Here is a 15,348-nt window from a genome sequence, read left to right as displayed (position 1 = left end):
CCCTATGGATACGACACTTGGTATTTAAATTTTCATAATATTACTCTGACAACGGGTACACTTGCCCAGTAATTCGATTTTTACACATCAGTGTACAAGTTAAAGAGAGCTTTGTATGGACTTAAACAAGCTCCTAGAGCTTGGAACAAGAGGATTGCTGGTTTTCTGCTTAAACTTGGTTTTAGCAAATGTTCAATAGAATATGGTGTTTATGTGCAAGAAAAAAGAAGGGGTGAAGTACAGTTGTGTTGTCTTTATGTAGATGACTTACTAATCATAGGAAGTAATCATCAACTACTTGAAGAGTTTAAGCAAAAGTTAATGAGGGAATTTGAAATGACTGATCTTAGAGAATTGGCTTATTTTCTTGGCACGGAGTTCATGAGGACTAAAGAAGAAATCATTGTTCATCAGAGAAAGTATGTTACTGATATCTTGAAGAGGTTTGGCATGATGAACTCTAAGTCAGCAACAACTCCAGCTGAGTCTAATGTGAAGCTAACTAGTCATGATGCAAGAAATCCAGTTGATGGCACCAAGTACAGGAAAATAGTAGGATCTTTGAGATATTTGTGCAATACTAGGCCAGATATCAGTTTTGCAGTTAGTTTTGTAAGCAGGTTCATGAGTGATCCTATGGAGTTACATTTTGTTACTGTTAAGAGGATTCTTAGGTATTTGAGAGGAACTTTGAATTCTGGTATTTTGTTCCCAACAAGATCAACCCAGATTAAAGGTGATTTGCTTGGTTGGAGTAATGCTGATCATGCTGGTGAAAAGGAAGAAATCAAGACTGACACAAATTATCATTACAAGAGCATAATTGGATATATATATTCAAGTTTCTTAGAGCTCCAATCTCCTGGTGTTCAAAGTTGCAGCTAGTAGTTGTACTATCAAGATGTGAATCAGAATATGTAGCAGTATGTTATGCTGCATGTCAAGCCAAATGGTTGAGATCAATCCTAAAGGAGATGAAGACTCAAGTCAAGATACCAATGATACTTATTGTAGACAACCAATCTGCAATTAATCTTGCTAATAATCCTGTTTCTCATGGCAGAAGTAAGCACATTGAGACTCGTTTCCATGATCTGAGAGAGCAAGCTGCCAAAGGTTTTGTCAAATTAGAACATTGTCCAGCTGATGAGCAAGTTACAAACTTGCTAACCAAGCCAATTTTGAAGAGAAAATTCGAGGAAGCAAGGAATTGGCTTGGAGTTGTTGAATTTTGATATGAATCTCAGATTTTTGAATTCCAAGAGGGTATTAAATGTAATTCAAAGATAACAAGAAAGGTGTTATTCAATTGTTTAGTCTGTTTCTAACCATCTAGGTTTGTTAGTCTAAATTGGGTATATAAACCTTTAAGTGTGTAATTATTTTTCAAGGGGAATAATAAGATTTTTTTCATTTCTCGAGTAGTCTCTATCCAAATGTGCATGTGTGTGATATTCATGTTTCAATAGAATTAACCTTGATTAGTTTATTGTTATAAGTTGTTGTTTTATTTTATTTGAATTATTTTTATATTTAAATCCTTCTTTATTTTGTTTCATTACACATCTTTTTAATTCAATAATTAAACTAATATATTACTTGTATTGAGAACAATTTCTGTGAGATAATATTTTGAGCTTGTTTTTTGATAAATACAATTTTTCACGAACAATTATCATAAACAAAATAGCTTTCAAAAGATATTTTTTATTATGTTAATTTTTTAATTGTATAGGGTTTTTTTTCAATTTAGTTTTCTTTAATATAATAATTTACTTATTTTTAATAATTAAAATAAAAATAATTATATAATAGTGCATGCATGAATATTAAGTATTTATGATTATAGTGAGTTAAGTTTATAAATTATGATCTATTTAAGTTAGTAATTTAATTAGTTGTTTATTTTTAATAAAATATTATTATTATATGATATTTTATAATATAATATAATTTAAATTATATTATTTATTAAATAAATTAAAAATTATAAAGACTATAATTTATTTTTATAAACTTATAAAAATTGAAATAACTTTTATGAATTAAAAATTTATTCACAAAATTAAGTAACAATTATAATTTATAAAATTTATAATAAAATTAAAAAATATGTAAAGTAAAACTATTGTAACATGTAAGAGTGTAATTCACGTATTATTCTCGTTCAATTTTAATTACAAGATGTAGTAGACTTATCAAATTATTAAAGAAAAGTAACTTTGTGAATGTTTGAATTTCATTTGCAATACAGAGTATTAAGCATTTTTATTTTATTAAGTTTATATTTAACTCAAATTTATTTTGATATTCTCTTTTATAATTTTTTCATGCATAAGTTTAATAAGAATTTCATATAAAATTCAATAATTTCCCTCAATTAAGTCATGTGCAAATATGGTTTCTATATTATCGTTTTGTGACACACGGTTGATTTTTTTTGTATAAACAAAAGTAAAAATAGATTGAATAGCTTATTTTATTTAAATGTTGAATTTGATTTATTTATTTGAATTAACGTTATTTAAAAGACTATTCATGTAATAAGACTTTTCATGTAAATTTACAAATTTTTTAAATATCAACATTTTATTAAAGATAAATCTAGAGTAGAAATAGTACTTTAATCTGTTACAACTCTAAAAGGAATTAACACTCTATGTTAAACGATCATTAATCAAATTTACGTGTCCAATCGATCTTTTCAAAAGCCTTGTTGTAAGTCACTTCCAAAAATGATATTTAATAGAATCAAACATTTACTAACATTTAACAGACTATTATTGAAGAAAATATTATTCCAGCTAAACTAAATTGTTTATACTACTGCAAATCATATCATTACAACTCCTCTCCATTTCTTTTTTTCACATTGGATTCCATATATGCTTAGTAATATTTTGTTCAAATTTTCAGATAAGCAAAAACTGACACCTAAAATATAGTACCTTCTAAATTGCTTATTGTTCATTCTGTGATAACCCAACTCCTAGGTATGTGACCTGTTTGAGCATTCTTTCTAATTGTCTTTTCCTCATTCGGCTCAACCCGAAACCCCTTGTCCACTCTTGGATCAAGTTCCATGTTCGAGAGGTCTACTCTTAACCGAGAGAGACTATATTGATGTCCCTACTTGGATTGGACAAAGGTTTTAGGCGTAGACTTGCAAAATAGCACTCTCAGGCGAGCTTTTGATCTGCATGGACAATGATGATTCTGCCTCTATCAAAGGGGAATTTCATAGCGAGGTGGGGGATGGAGACTATTGCTTTTAGCTTGTTCAAGGAAGGGTGTCCTAACAAGATGTTGTATGAGGTATTTGCATAAACGACCAGGTAAGTTACCTTAATGCGCTTCCCTTCCCGTTCAGAATTGAAAAGGGTATACAGGTCTATATATCCATGAGTCTCCACTCTTTCTCTTGAAAATTCGACAAGTGGTTTGTCATACTCCCTTAACTCTTTTTACGGAACTCCCAACTACTTGAAAGTGTTTCAGTACAAGATGTCAGTCAAACTTTCCTGATCAATTATAGTTTTTCTAATAGTACAATTGTGAACATCGACGTTTATGACCATAGGATCATCTTGTACCGAGTCTACCCCTTGAAAGTCCCTATCTGTGAATGTTATGGGTGGGATTCAGACTATAGTCCCTAAGGAGATATTATTAACTTATCAGACATGTCGCATATGTCTTTTTCAGGCCAAATTGGTGGATCCCTTGCCAGCAAATCCTCCTGCAATGGTATTAATAACACGACAAGGTTGATTATCATGTTCATCGTGATAATCCTAGGGGCGTTCCCTTGACCTACTACAATGTCGTTCCCTTTTATCACCACGCCATCTAGGGGGATCTGTCCATTGTCCTTTCCTCTTTTTCGTTCGTTTGCTTACAAAACCTTGAAGGTGCCCCGCTTTTATTAAATCTTCAATGTGGTCTTTAAGGGTTGTGCATTCTTTAGTGGTATGGCCCCTGTTTCGATGGTATTGGCATGCTTTAGATTTATCTACCCGAGGAGGAGTGTTCACACGATTTGGGATCATTAGTATTTCTGTTGCCAAGACATGCTCGAGTACTCTAGACCAATTAGTGTTCAACGTTGTATAACTTACATATCTAGGCCCTCTTGGGAGTCATTCAACTTCGATCTTTCAGTCTTTATTTTTTTGTTAGTTCCTTGCACATTCGCTCCCATCAAATTCTCTTCGGGCGGGGACTTGTTTCATTTGAGCCTGGTTGCAGAACTTGGCCAACTCTTCCATTTACATGTATTTAGTTGCTCGACAACATAATTTGTCTAAGTCAGTAGGAGGTTTTTTACAGATACTGTTAACAAATGGTCCTGCCTTCAGGGCTATTGTGAGGTGGTGCATAACAACTATTGGATCTAGGTTCTGAATAGAAAGGGCCACTTTTCCAAAACTCTCCATAAATGCTCTAAGTGTTTCTTTCTTCACTTGATGAATGTTAACTAAAGCTACTGAGGTCAACTGATGAGGACGACTAGTAGCGAACTGTAGATTGAAGCATGTAACCAGTGTCGCAAATGAATCAATAGACGTGGGTAGCAGTTTGGTGAACCAATTGAGGGTCAGGCCTCGAAGCGATGTTGGGAATATCCGATATAGCAAGACATCATCATTAGTGTAGAGGCCTACTTTGATAGTGAATGTGTCGACATGTTCCACTGGATCGGAAGTTCCATCATATTTTTTCAATGCTATACCTTTTCAGGTGTCTAGTAACTTCGCTTCCAGAATTGATTGGACAAAAGGACTACAACTTAAGATTCTATCCTGTCTGATCGAAAGGCTAGTCCTTGTCTGCTGTTGAATGGTTCTTAGCTTCTCCTGTAGAGCTAACGACTCTTTCTATTCCTGAACAAGAGGTGTAACTTAGGAGGGAATGTAGGTCCTGATTTCGCTTCTCAAGTTGGTATTTTCCCTTCATAGTGCAGACAACTCAAGGGCATCCCTTTTCCAAAGACGTTGTATCTCCATCATTTTTGCCTTCAGCTGTCTTACTACTGAAGAGAGGTCATCTTCCTCTCCTCTAAAAAAAAACTTCCAGTACAGGGTGATTTTGCACCTGTCCTTTGTGTTGATGTGGCATTACCTATGGCTGGTTGGGGCCTTCTTGTTGACTCCTTGTCAGTACCATATCTGCTCAAGGTTGAGGTGATTATTGGCCCACAGTGGGCGCCAAAATGTTCATACAAAGGATACACTCGTCTTCTGTAATCTCTCTCCTTGTCCTCTGATATCACGTCTTTGTAGAATATTTCAGATTCTCCTTTGCTATGACGTAGGGGAGGATACCTGTAAAGACACTCTAATGGTTAAGTCAGTGTTCGATATTGGACAATAAATGCTATTTAATATTCTGAAGTCCACCCTTACCTGTCATTCTTACTTTCCTTTTATAGGCATGATACTAGGCAGGGTCAGCCCTAAATTTTTCTTTTGATTGTTTGGATAATTAGCCTTTTCTTTATTGGTTAATTACCTTAATTAGCTTGTTAACTTACTTTGATGTGATTGGAGGGGTGTGAGTGTCCTTCGTCCTGAAGTATGGCCGAAGGGGTGTAGGTACCCTTTACCTTGAAGTGTGGCCGAGGAGGTATTTAGTTTCCTTTATCTTTGGTAATAACCGATTAATGTCTTATTCAGTATAATTTATATTTTAATTTTAATTTTATTAAATTTTTTAATATTTTGTACTCTTAAATTTGTTAAAATATCATATTTTTGTCCTTTTTTTTTTACAATGTTAAAACTTTTTTAAAATAAAATAAAAAATAATATTTTTAAAATTATTTTAAAAAATTTGAAATATATTTTGAATAATGACTAATAGTAAATAGTGTATTATATGACTTATAAATAAATTAATAAAATGATATTTATAATAAATTTTAAAAATTATAATATTTATATTTTAATTTTTAATAAATTTTGTAAGTTAAGAATATCAAAATTTTATATATTTAAAACAAGTCTTTTAACTTTTTTTTAAGGAAAATATCTTCTATAAATATATTTGTAACAATTTCAAAAATAAGTTTTATTTTTATTCATATAAAATTTAACCCCTTTTTTCTCCTCAAATTTACTCTCTTTCATATTCATTTTGAAGTTAGTTCAAGCTTGAATTGCTTAAAAATAGAAAAAAGTCTTATCATAAAAGGATCTTTGGCTAATCTAGAAAGAACATCAGGACAGCTCCTAAAACAAGAAAGAACATACATAACATGAAACAAAATATTTGGTTGAGCAAAATTATTATTAAAGGCAAATGAGTTCTGATTCATCCATAAAAACTAAGAAAAAACATCAAATAATAAGTCCATTACAAATGAAGTACAACTATTCCTAAGTTGTTTTTGAAGAGGCTAAGAGACAAAGAGGGTCTTCAAAACAACAAGCTTTTGAAGTTGTTAAGTACCTTTATTAACTACTAAGTCTGGCTTAGAGAGATTCCAATCTTTATCTAGCAAGCCACGAGTGGACGCACTAAAAGAGACATTCCCTGTCCCTAGCTATAGCACGTTTAGGAACCTATCACAGAGACTGTGAGTGTGCCAAAAGTGGGACATTTCTCTTAATAATCCTTAAAAGGCTCAAGTAAAGATCTTCTTTTGGCTCTTCCTTTTCTAAACGTAAAAGATCAGCTACTCAGTTTCTTCTCTAAAAAGAACCCTCTGCCACATAAAATCATTTTTCTTCTATCTTGAGGCAACAAGTTGAAATATTGAGACCCTTGAAGTAACGAAGCTTCCCTGTTTTTCTTCCCAAATCGCGAATGGCAATGAATTGGTACAAAAGAGTATCACAATTTGGTGTGCATTCGTGAAAGAGGTGAACGAATTTGCTAAAAATGAACAAAACCTTGTAGAAGCCACAAGACCCATGATCCACTCGTCTATTCCATGTGTTGCTTCTTCGGTTGCAATAAATTTTCAGTTTTAAAAATAAAATATAATAGTATTATATTTTATTTTTAATTGTATTATTTAAATAAAAAATTAGTATATACTTAAAAAGTCCCTATAAGATAAATACTATTTAGTCACTATAGTAAAACAAGAAATCTGAATACCTCTTCGATGTAAAAACAAATATTATGACATATTAACATAAATAAGGGATATCTAAATAAAATTAAAATAAATAATCATTAATTATTTATTTAAACAAAAAGGTTTAATACAAGGCTGAATCATGAGACTCATTAGTTTAAAATAGTACCTATAAAAAAAAGAGAGTCAAAAGTACTCGCAAACATATTATTAATATAGTAGAGAAATTTTCGGAAGACTAATATTTTTTCTAACAGGAACATTCTTAAATCTTAAAAAGTTTTATTTCATCTTTTATTTTAATTTTTCTAATTTAGTTTCTTAATTTTTATGATTCTTTTATTAATGATTTGTTAATTTTTTTATTATTAACTTAAATTGTAATTTATCATCTTATATTTTAAATTTAAATTTTTTTTTTTTTTTATAATTAAAATATTTAAAATAAATCATAGTAAAAAAAATTATTTTTTAAAAAAATACTTTCATTTGAGAGTAAGTGACTCAATATCATTTAAATAAAGTGTATAATCAGAATTAGATTTAGATTAAACTAAATAAAAAAAATAGAACAAGTTAACAAAAAAATCACAAATTTTAAAATGAATAAATCTTATTTAAATATTAAAAATAAAATTATAAATAATATGGTAATTTTCATGATTCATTGATATATATCTTTTATATACATGCATTTTTTTAAAAGAAAAAAGCAATGTTTTGTTGTCCGAAAAATCCTTTCCCAACCTATAATATATGCTTAGAAGAATTTTGAAAGGAATTGTAAGCGAGCCTAGAACTAGAAGGCTGACCCAACATGCAATGAATCTAGGCTGAAACTCAAAGGCTATATCTCTACCCTTACACCTTCGCTTCACTCGCCGGATTCTCACTATCAACTCGGATTCCGACTCATCGCTTCTCACCACAAAACCCTAACTCGGATCCTCAAACTCACTCGATTTCAAACAACATGGCTTCCGGTACGCTCTCTTTTCCTCCATTTTCCCCAACACTTTCCTTCACTGTTCTGTGCCCTCGCAATAATCTTCTTCTGTTGTTTAATTTTCGTTTGTCTCTTAAGCTATATCGCTTCTTTTATTTGTATATTCTTTCTCGATTTGAAGAGGCTTGAAATTTAAATCCTGATTCGATCATATCCGTGATTTATGCCACGGGAAAATATTAAGGAACATTGGGAATTCTGAAGCTTTTCTTCGTTTTTGCGCAATTGAGCGCAAACGATGTCTTTGCGTTCTCAATCGATGACGATGTGTTGGTGGTTCATTTGTGTGCGGCAATACCGATCAATGTTGAGGGCAATTATGAGAATCCCAATGTTTTTATGTGAAACTCTGAAGCTTTGAGCGAAACATTGTTTTTCTATCTTTTGCGTGTTTTTATGTTCCTGTGGATTGCATTAGGAGACAATGCGACTGATTATTGTTTATGTTTTTTTATCTTGTGTCCTCAACATGTTTGCTATAAGAAACAACAAGAAAGCTTTATCCCATATGGTGGAGCTTCTCCTATGTGGTGCTTTGTTGCTAATCTTCGTGTAGATGGTTCCAACCTCGAGTAAAAGAGGGCTCAGTGTAGAAAGCTGCCAATTAACTTTAATTTGTGGAATCTTTATGACATGGGTTCATTGTGCATGCCTGCTTTTAGTCCTCTCCTTTCTGAGGTGATATGCATAAACCTTACACCACAAATTCCAAGATTTAAAATTCTACAATTACAGAAAGAAGGCTAATTCCACTGGATAGTTAGATGGGTGTTCTCCTAAGAAGTTTGCTAGTCATGTTTCTTTGATGTATTCACATTTCACAACATCAATAGTCAAAACATTATGTGACATTGACTTTGTGGTTTGGCATGAAAGGATTTAATCATAATAGTTGGTTTCGTTTTGATCAATTGATTTAAAGAAAATAAATGTTTGCTTCTGTTTTTGTAGATGCTGATATGGAGGACTATGGATTTGAGTACTCAGATGAGGAGCAAGAGGAGCAAGATGTTGATATTGAGAATCAGTATTACAATTCAAAGGGTATTTCCTACGATTATTATTACTTTTACTTCTTGTTAGTTGTTACTACTTACTACAAGAAGCAAAATAATTGCTGCTCCTGCCATTCCTTATATTTTATTGTTTAAGGTTTTTGAACACAGATAAGAAGGTTTTAATTGATGTAGTATATTATCATATTTTGACATACCCCCCATATAATGTTAAGAGAGACAGAAAAGTAGGTGAGAATATGCGGTGATTAGTTAAATTGAAATTCATCCGTAACCATTAAATAAGGGTACAAGTGCGAAAAAAATTATATAAATATGTCTTGAATATCAAAAATTACAAAACTTTTCAATCAAAACAAAAAAGTTAAGACAGCAAAACATAAGGAATGGACGTTGTAGCATTTATGAATTCATTGAATTGGGAAAAGTTAGTTTATTTTTTAGATCTTAGTGTTAGTCCAAAGCATCATGGTTAGAGCTACAAATATGATTCATTATCTTGTTTATATGGATTTAATCATGATGAGTTTCTTCCTTATGGAAATGAATTAAAAGTGAGTTGTCAAAATAATTTATAATATTTAAATTTCTTTTGCAAATTTGTAAAATTGTTCTTTTTTCGTAATTTATAATTTAAAGCTGGTTAGTTCATTTTTCACACTGACTTCTTAGGATGCTGTTTTTCGTTTGTATATAGGTTTGGTTGAAACTGATCCAGAAGGTGCACTTGCTGGTTTTGCTGAGGTAGTGCGCATGGAACAGGAGAAGGCAGAATGGTAAGAACTTTGTTCTGAGTGCTACATAATAAAAAAACATATGGATGTTTGAGTTAGAGAGCTTAAATGGTCATAATTTTTTTTTGTTCTGTATCCTTTTTGTATCATTAATTCCGTGATCTGTTACTGCTTCTTTTTTTTTAAGCAATAATGTTTCTCTTTCCATTTTGTTGTGTCAAGCAAGATTGCATTTAATAAATACAATGTACATGTTTGTTTCATGCCTCCCTTTCCTTGTTTATTGTAATCATTCATGTCATGCACAGTAATATGCTTAGAATCATTCCACAGTGATATAAGCCACTGTGTATCACATGCCATATTTATTTTACATTTACCAGGGGATTTAAAGCTCTAAAGCAAACTGTGAAGCTCTATTATAGACTTGGAAGATATAAAGAGATGATGGAAGCCTACAGAGAGATGTTGACTTATATTAAGTCGGCAGTGACTCGTAACTATAGTGAAAAATGCATAAACAGCATTATGGACTATGTCTCAGGTTCAGCTAGCCAGAACTTTGGCCTTCTGCAGGAATTCTACCAGACAACTCTGAAAGCCCTTGAAGAAGCAAAGAATGAGGTTAATCCATTTAGAGATTATAGTTGTCCCATCGAATTTACACTTAATCCTATCTTATGTTTATTTTGTATGTCACTCATTTTGCAGAGATTATGGTTTAAGACAAATCTGAAGCTTTGTAAGATTTTCTTTGATATTGGGGAATATGGGCGGATGAGTAAGGTGATATATTTTTATTTTGTCCAACACTCCATTTAATTTGAATGCATGTGTGTGTCTCTATTGGTATCCACTAGTATTGAGTAATTTAATTGTTTGTTGAACTCTGCCAGATCTTGAAGGAACTTCACAAATCTTGTCAAAGGGAAGATGGTACAGATGACCATAAGAAAGGAACCCAACTCTTGGAGGTTTATGCAATAGAAATTCAAATGTATACAGAGACCAAGAACAACAAAAAACTCAAGGTCAGTATTTGTTTTTGAAAATAAATTCTTATTATGCAATGGAGAGTTGTTCTTTTAAATCCAGAAAATCACATACTCTAAAACAAGGTTGCGATATAGTTTGTTCCTCTAAATTAGTCTTATGCTTATGAAGTTTGTTTACCAGTATTTATTTGTCTCCTTGGTTAAATGCAGCAACTTTACCAGAAAGCACTCACTATTAAGTCTGCAATTCCCCATCCACGGATAATGGGAATAATCCATGAATGTGGAGGGAAAATGCATATGGCAGAGCGCCAGTGGGCTGAAGCTGCTACTGATTTTTTTGAAGCCTTTAAGAATTATGATGAAGCTGGGAACCAGAGGCGCATCCAATGTTTGAAGTAAGAAACAAAGCTTTCTTTGTGTTTTTTTATTTTAGTCATTAGTTTTAAAAAATTTGTATAACAATTAATAAGATATGTATGCATTTCACAATTGTTAATTACAAAAAATGTGGTTAACTATGAATCATAAATTTTAGTGGCAATTTTTATTAATATATATATACTTGTCATTTGAATCCATCTTTTCCTGAGAATCACCATTTGTGCTTGACTACTTTAAAATAAATCACTCAAGGAGCTCTTTTTTTTGTGTGTTTAACACCTTGTAGCATAATTGCTATTACATGTCAGGTACCTTGTTCTTGCGAACATGTTGATGGAGTCTGAAGTAAATCCTTTTGATGGACAAGAGGCTAAGCCGTAAGTCTCTTGTATTTATTTTATTTTTATTTTTTAAAACTGTACTTGACCATTTTTTATCTCGCGCATTCTTTGATTCAATCCCCTCCCTCATTCATTCTGTTTTCACTGTCATATATTATGTATTGCAGATACAAGAATGACCCTGAAATTTTGGCAATGACGAATTTAATAGCTGCATATCAGCGGAATGAAATATTGGAATTTGAGAAAATCCTGAAGGTACTGTTATTGAGTCTAGCATGAGAATGAGAATATGTCACTAATTTGACCTTGAAATATATCTTATTTATCATCCAATATTTATTGGAATTGGATATTGGTTTTTTTTTTTTCCAGAGTAACAGAAGAACCATCATGGATGATCCCTTTATCAGAAATTACATTGAAGATCTGCTAAAGAATATCAGGACCCAAGTCTTGCTGAAGCTTATCAAACCATATACAAGGATCAGGATCCCATTTATATCTAAGGTAAATGAACTCCACAATTCTTGTATTTCAGCTTCATTTCTGACCTTTTCCTACCTCCAGTGCATCACATAAACTAATGGAATAGAAAAAGAAAATAAATATTCAAATACACCTTGAAAGGCATTCCCTCTAATCCCTGGTTTAAGATGTGATGTGATGGATGCTCTAATGTTAGTTGGGTAAGACTGTTCATTGTGAAGAGAATAAGCCAAACATTATTCTGTGGACTCTATCCTGCCTCTCTCTGTCCGCTGGTTCAAATGGTGAAGTTGAAAGTTGTTGCTTTTTTTTTTTTTTTCTGTTTGTAGTAATGTTTATTTGTTGAGCTGACTTTATGAGGCACTTAAGTTACGGCTAGTCTAATAGCTTTTATGTAATAAAACCTATTAATTTGCAGGAACTTAATGTGCCTGAGCATGATGTTGAGCAGCTACTGGTATCGCTTATTTTGGATAACAGAATTCAAGGACACATTGATCAAGTCAACCGGCTCTTAGAACGCTCTGATAGGTCAGTTTTTATGTTTAATTCCTTTTCACTGGATTTAGTCTATTCATAATTTTGTTTCTATAAAAGCCGGTATTTTTATTAACATTAAAAATGCATTGTTCAGGTCAAAAGGAATGAAAAAGTATACTGCCGTAGACAAATGGAACACACAACTTAAATCTCTTTATCAAGCTATCAGCAACAGAGTTGGTTAAATCGTAGGGCCAGTCGGGAGAGTGATCGGTTTTTTGTTGTCCCCCAGTATGCAGTTTTGTCATGTGAATTAACATTAGCTTTTATGGAGAGTTAGGGATGTGTATTGCTCCAATAGTGGAACCAAAACGTTACCCAACTTGTGATTCACGTTCTATTTTATAAAACATAATTGTTTGAAACATTCATGATTGATCCAAGGGAAATTCTTCTAATTTTATTTTAGTGCTGAAACAATCACGAGACCCCAAAACCGGTCCATACGAATCACGAGTCATACATAATACATAGTATATATAAAATTCTCACGCTTCCTCTTAGAAGTCCTGATCTTCAGGCTTGGGCCACTCCTGCTCTGTCAGAACCCTTGTTTAATTCCACCCCGTATGCAACCTTGTCTTGATTGGTACTATTGGCTTCTTTCCTGCTCCCCTTCTCTGACTTATTTTCTTCAATGTCTTTTTGATGCTCGTGAACCAAGACACCAACTTTTGGTTCGCATAGGACTTCGGCAATCCAATTTCTCAACTGACTGGTGGCCACCTCATCTGTTTGAGATAAGGCATGGAAAGTTCAGCTTCTGGAGTAAAACATAACTAAGGATCATGAAGAGCAATAGCATACCTAGTCGTGGGACAGTGTGACCTTGGGGATGTCTTATTATAAGGGGTTTGTCAAATGCAGAGGCAAGGTCCTCAGAAGGCATTTTCAACCAATCTTTGTCCCCAATGAAGTGAACAGATTTAGCTTTGATGGGGTCTTTGTATGCAACATCGCATATGCTGGGATCTCTGAATTTGCATCCTGATATTGATATAAACAATTTTATGGGTGGATGTTCCTTTAGCAACTTTCCCTGTTAATTTCATGTTCATCAGTCAGAATTTTGTAGTTGAATTTATATTATAAATCTAATGGTATTAATGACTTGCCTGTGCCTGATAACCTAACAAAAGTGCTGAAAGTGTTGCGCCCTGATTTACATAAAAGAAAGAAGAAAGATGAGTCAAGTATTTAGTTTTATACATGATTGGAATATAGACGGCTTAAATGCAGAAGTGATTGACTTTTAGAGCAATTATGAATTGTTTACCTGAGAGAAGCCAAGGAAACCATCAAAGGGACCGTTGGCTATAATGTAATCGCATAAGTATGAGATGCATTCTTCCAAGTTGAAGTACACTGTGAAGTCCTGAAACAAGAGTCGTGTATAAGTTCTGTTAATTTCAATTTCTTTTCCTCTAACCCAAATGCATGTGAAGTTTGATAATTTCATTGCTAAGCTATTAGCCAAATCCGAAATGTAAGAGAGGATAGTATTTCTACCTTCTCAAATTGAAACCACTCAAAGTAAGGTGGAGGGAAGATGCCTTCTATGTCAGACTTCCCTCCAGCAGGAAATTTACCGTCTGGGAATACCTGTCAAATTTAACAGTTTAAAAGCTTCATATCTGAGGTCTTGCGTGATATTTCCACTGTATCAAATCTTAATCATCGAATATATACTATTATAATATAAAATTTTATTAAATAATTTATTTTAATAAAATTGAACGATGAAATTAAACACTACGCACCTCTCATGTAAAACTTCACGAGACAATCCTAATCCATCTTACACATTGACTTTTTTTTTTTTTTGTTTCTTTTGCTTTCATATGTATATCTTTTGTACTTGGGGAAAAAAATAAGGACTAGAATATACTTACTGGTATGTAAACTATATTTGGCTTTTCTAAAGTGTATTTTAGAGCATACACTAAAAGCTTATATATAGTAAAATCACATAATTCAATGCTATAATTTTCAATAAAAAATTATTATTTATTATTTTTATTGTGCTTTGAATACATGTAAAAAAATTGTAGTACATTGAAACAAAATGCGTTAGCAATTATTAAGGAGTTCAAATTATGGCTGCAGTTATCACCACTAACAACAGTGCAGTATATACAGCAATTAAGGCTGATTTTACCATCTATGACACGAGTTCGCTGTCACTACCTTGTATACAATCAGTGTTTTGTTCTTAATAGTGATTGTTTTGTGCTAAAGGAAGAAGTTGAAATCTCTAAGAACAAGGGCTTAAAATTAAAAACTCTTGACACATAATTTACACTTTACGCTTGAACATTGAGAAAGACATTTATTACCATATCAAACTGAGTGAATAGAGAAGGATCCCATTTGCTGATTTGCTTTTTAAGAAAACTCCCACTAGTTCTGAATCCATGGAGGCACAGTATTTTCAGCTTCTTTCCATTTTCTCCTTCCATCTTTGTTTCTCTGTCTGCTGCACCACAAGCTATTGAAGTTGACTTATTGTAAGAGGTGAAATGTAAGTAGAGTTTGTCCATACCTACCTCCATTTTTAATGCACTCCAACAACCCTGTTGTTGGACATGGTGGGTGTTGCACGTGCAAGCTTCCTCTTTGTAGTGTCTGGTGGGCTGCTACATAAACTGTGACCATGAGTTTTCCAACTTCAGGAAACTCAAATTGATGAGACATTGGGCCTTAATAAGAGCGCAATTAATTGCCATGTTCCTATTACAAGATCCTAAAGTTGTATATAC

General features: G+C 32.6%; 2 protein-coding genes across 3 annotated transcripts; one reads left to right on the top strand and one right to left on the bottom strand.

Moving 5' to 3' along the window:
* The first annotated feature begins 7,839 nt into the window (after nt 1-7,839).
* Nucleotides 7,840-12,954, top strand: LOC113862821 (COP9 signalosome complex subunit 2). Of its 2 annotated transcripts, XM_027496049.1 has the most exons (13): nt 7,840-8,067; nt 8,574-8,768; nt 9,042-9,134; nt 9,804-9,882; nt 10,224-10,464; nt 10,552-10,626; nt 10,737-10,871; nt 11,046-11,233; nt 11,528-11,596; nt 11,728-11,818; nt 11,936-12,070; nt 12,468-12,580; nt 12,684-12,954. In XM_027496049.1, the coding sequence occupies exons 3-13, from the start codon at nt 9,050-9,052 to the stop codon at nt 12,772-12,774; spliced, it is 1,302 nt and encodes a 433-aa protein (XP_027351850.1). In that variant the 5' UTR covers nt 7,840-8,067; nt 8,574-8,768; nt 9,042-9,049; the 3' UTR covers nt 12,775-12,954. The 2 variants fall into 2 exon arrangements, with proteins under 2 accessions (XP_027351850.1, XP_027351849.1); XM_027496048.1 differs by lacking the exon at nt 8,574-8,768 and having other exon boundaries at nt 12,684-12,953.
* Nucleotides 12,955-13,060: 106 nt separating this feature from the next.
* On the bottom strand, nt 13,061-15,142 carry LOC113863329 (dihydrofolate reductase-like). Its single transcript, XM_027496880.1, has 6 exons — nt 14,926-15,142; nt 14,099-14,191; nt 13,866-13,964; nt 13,705-13,746; nt 13,397-13,628; nt 13,061-13,320 (listed from the first exon to the last, which is right to left on the bottom strand). Exons 1-6 carry the CDS (start codon nt 15,139-15,141, stop codon nt 13,106-13,108), a joined length of 897 nt encoding a protein of 298 aa, XP_027352681.1. The 5' UTR covers nt 15,142; the 3' UTR covers nt 13,061-13,105.
* Between the last annotated feature and the right edge of the window lie 206 nt (nt 15,143-15,348).

Source organism: Abrus precatorius, unplaced genomic scaffold (genome assembly GCF_003935025.1).
Source record: "Abrus precatorius isolate BTA unplaced genomic scaffold, Abrus_2018 Scaffold3, whole genome shotgun sequence".
NCBI lineage: Eukaryota > Viridiplantae > Streptophyta > Magnoliopsida > Fabales > Fabaceae > Abrus > Abrus precatorius.
This window is presented reverse-complemented; position numbering and strand designations above follow the sequence as displayed.

Coding starts and splice junctions, on each gene's coding strand:
- LOC113862821 (XM_027496048.1), top strand. Junction 9,883..10,223: donor GAACAGGAGAAGGCAGAATG/GTAAGAACTTTG, acceptor TACATTTACCAG/GGGATTTAAAGCTCTAAAGC. Junction 10,872..11,045: donor AGAACAACAAAAAACTCAAG/GTCAGTATTTGT, acceptor GGTTAAATGCAG/CAACTTTACCAGAAAGCACT.
- LOC113863329 (XM_027496880.1), bottom strand. CDS start 15,141: ATGGAGGTAGGTATGGACAAACTCTACTTACATTTCACCTCTTACAAT. Junction 14,192..14,925: donor TATTCACTCAGTTTGATATG/GTAATAAATGTC, acceptor TAAATTTGACAG/GTATTCCCAGACGGTAAATT. Junction 13,965..14,098: donor AGTGGTTTCAATTTGAGAAG/GTAGAAATACTA, acceptor CTCTTGTTTCAG/GACTTCACAGTGTACTTCAA.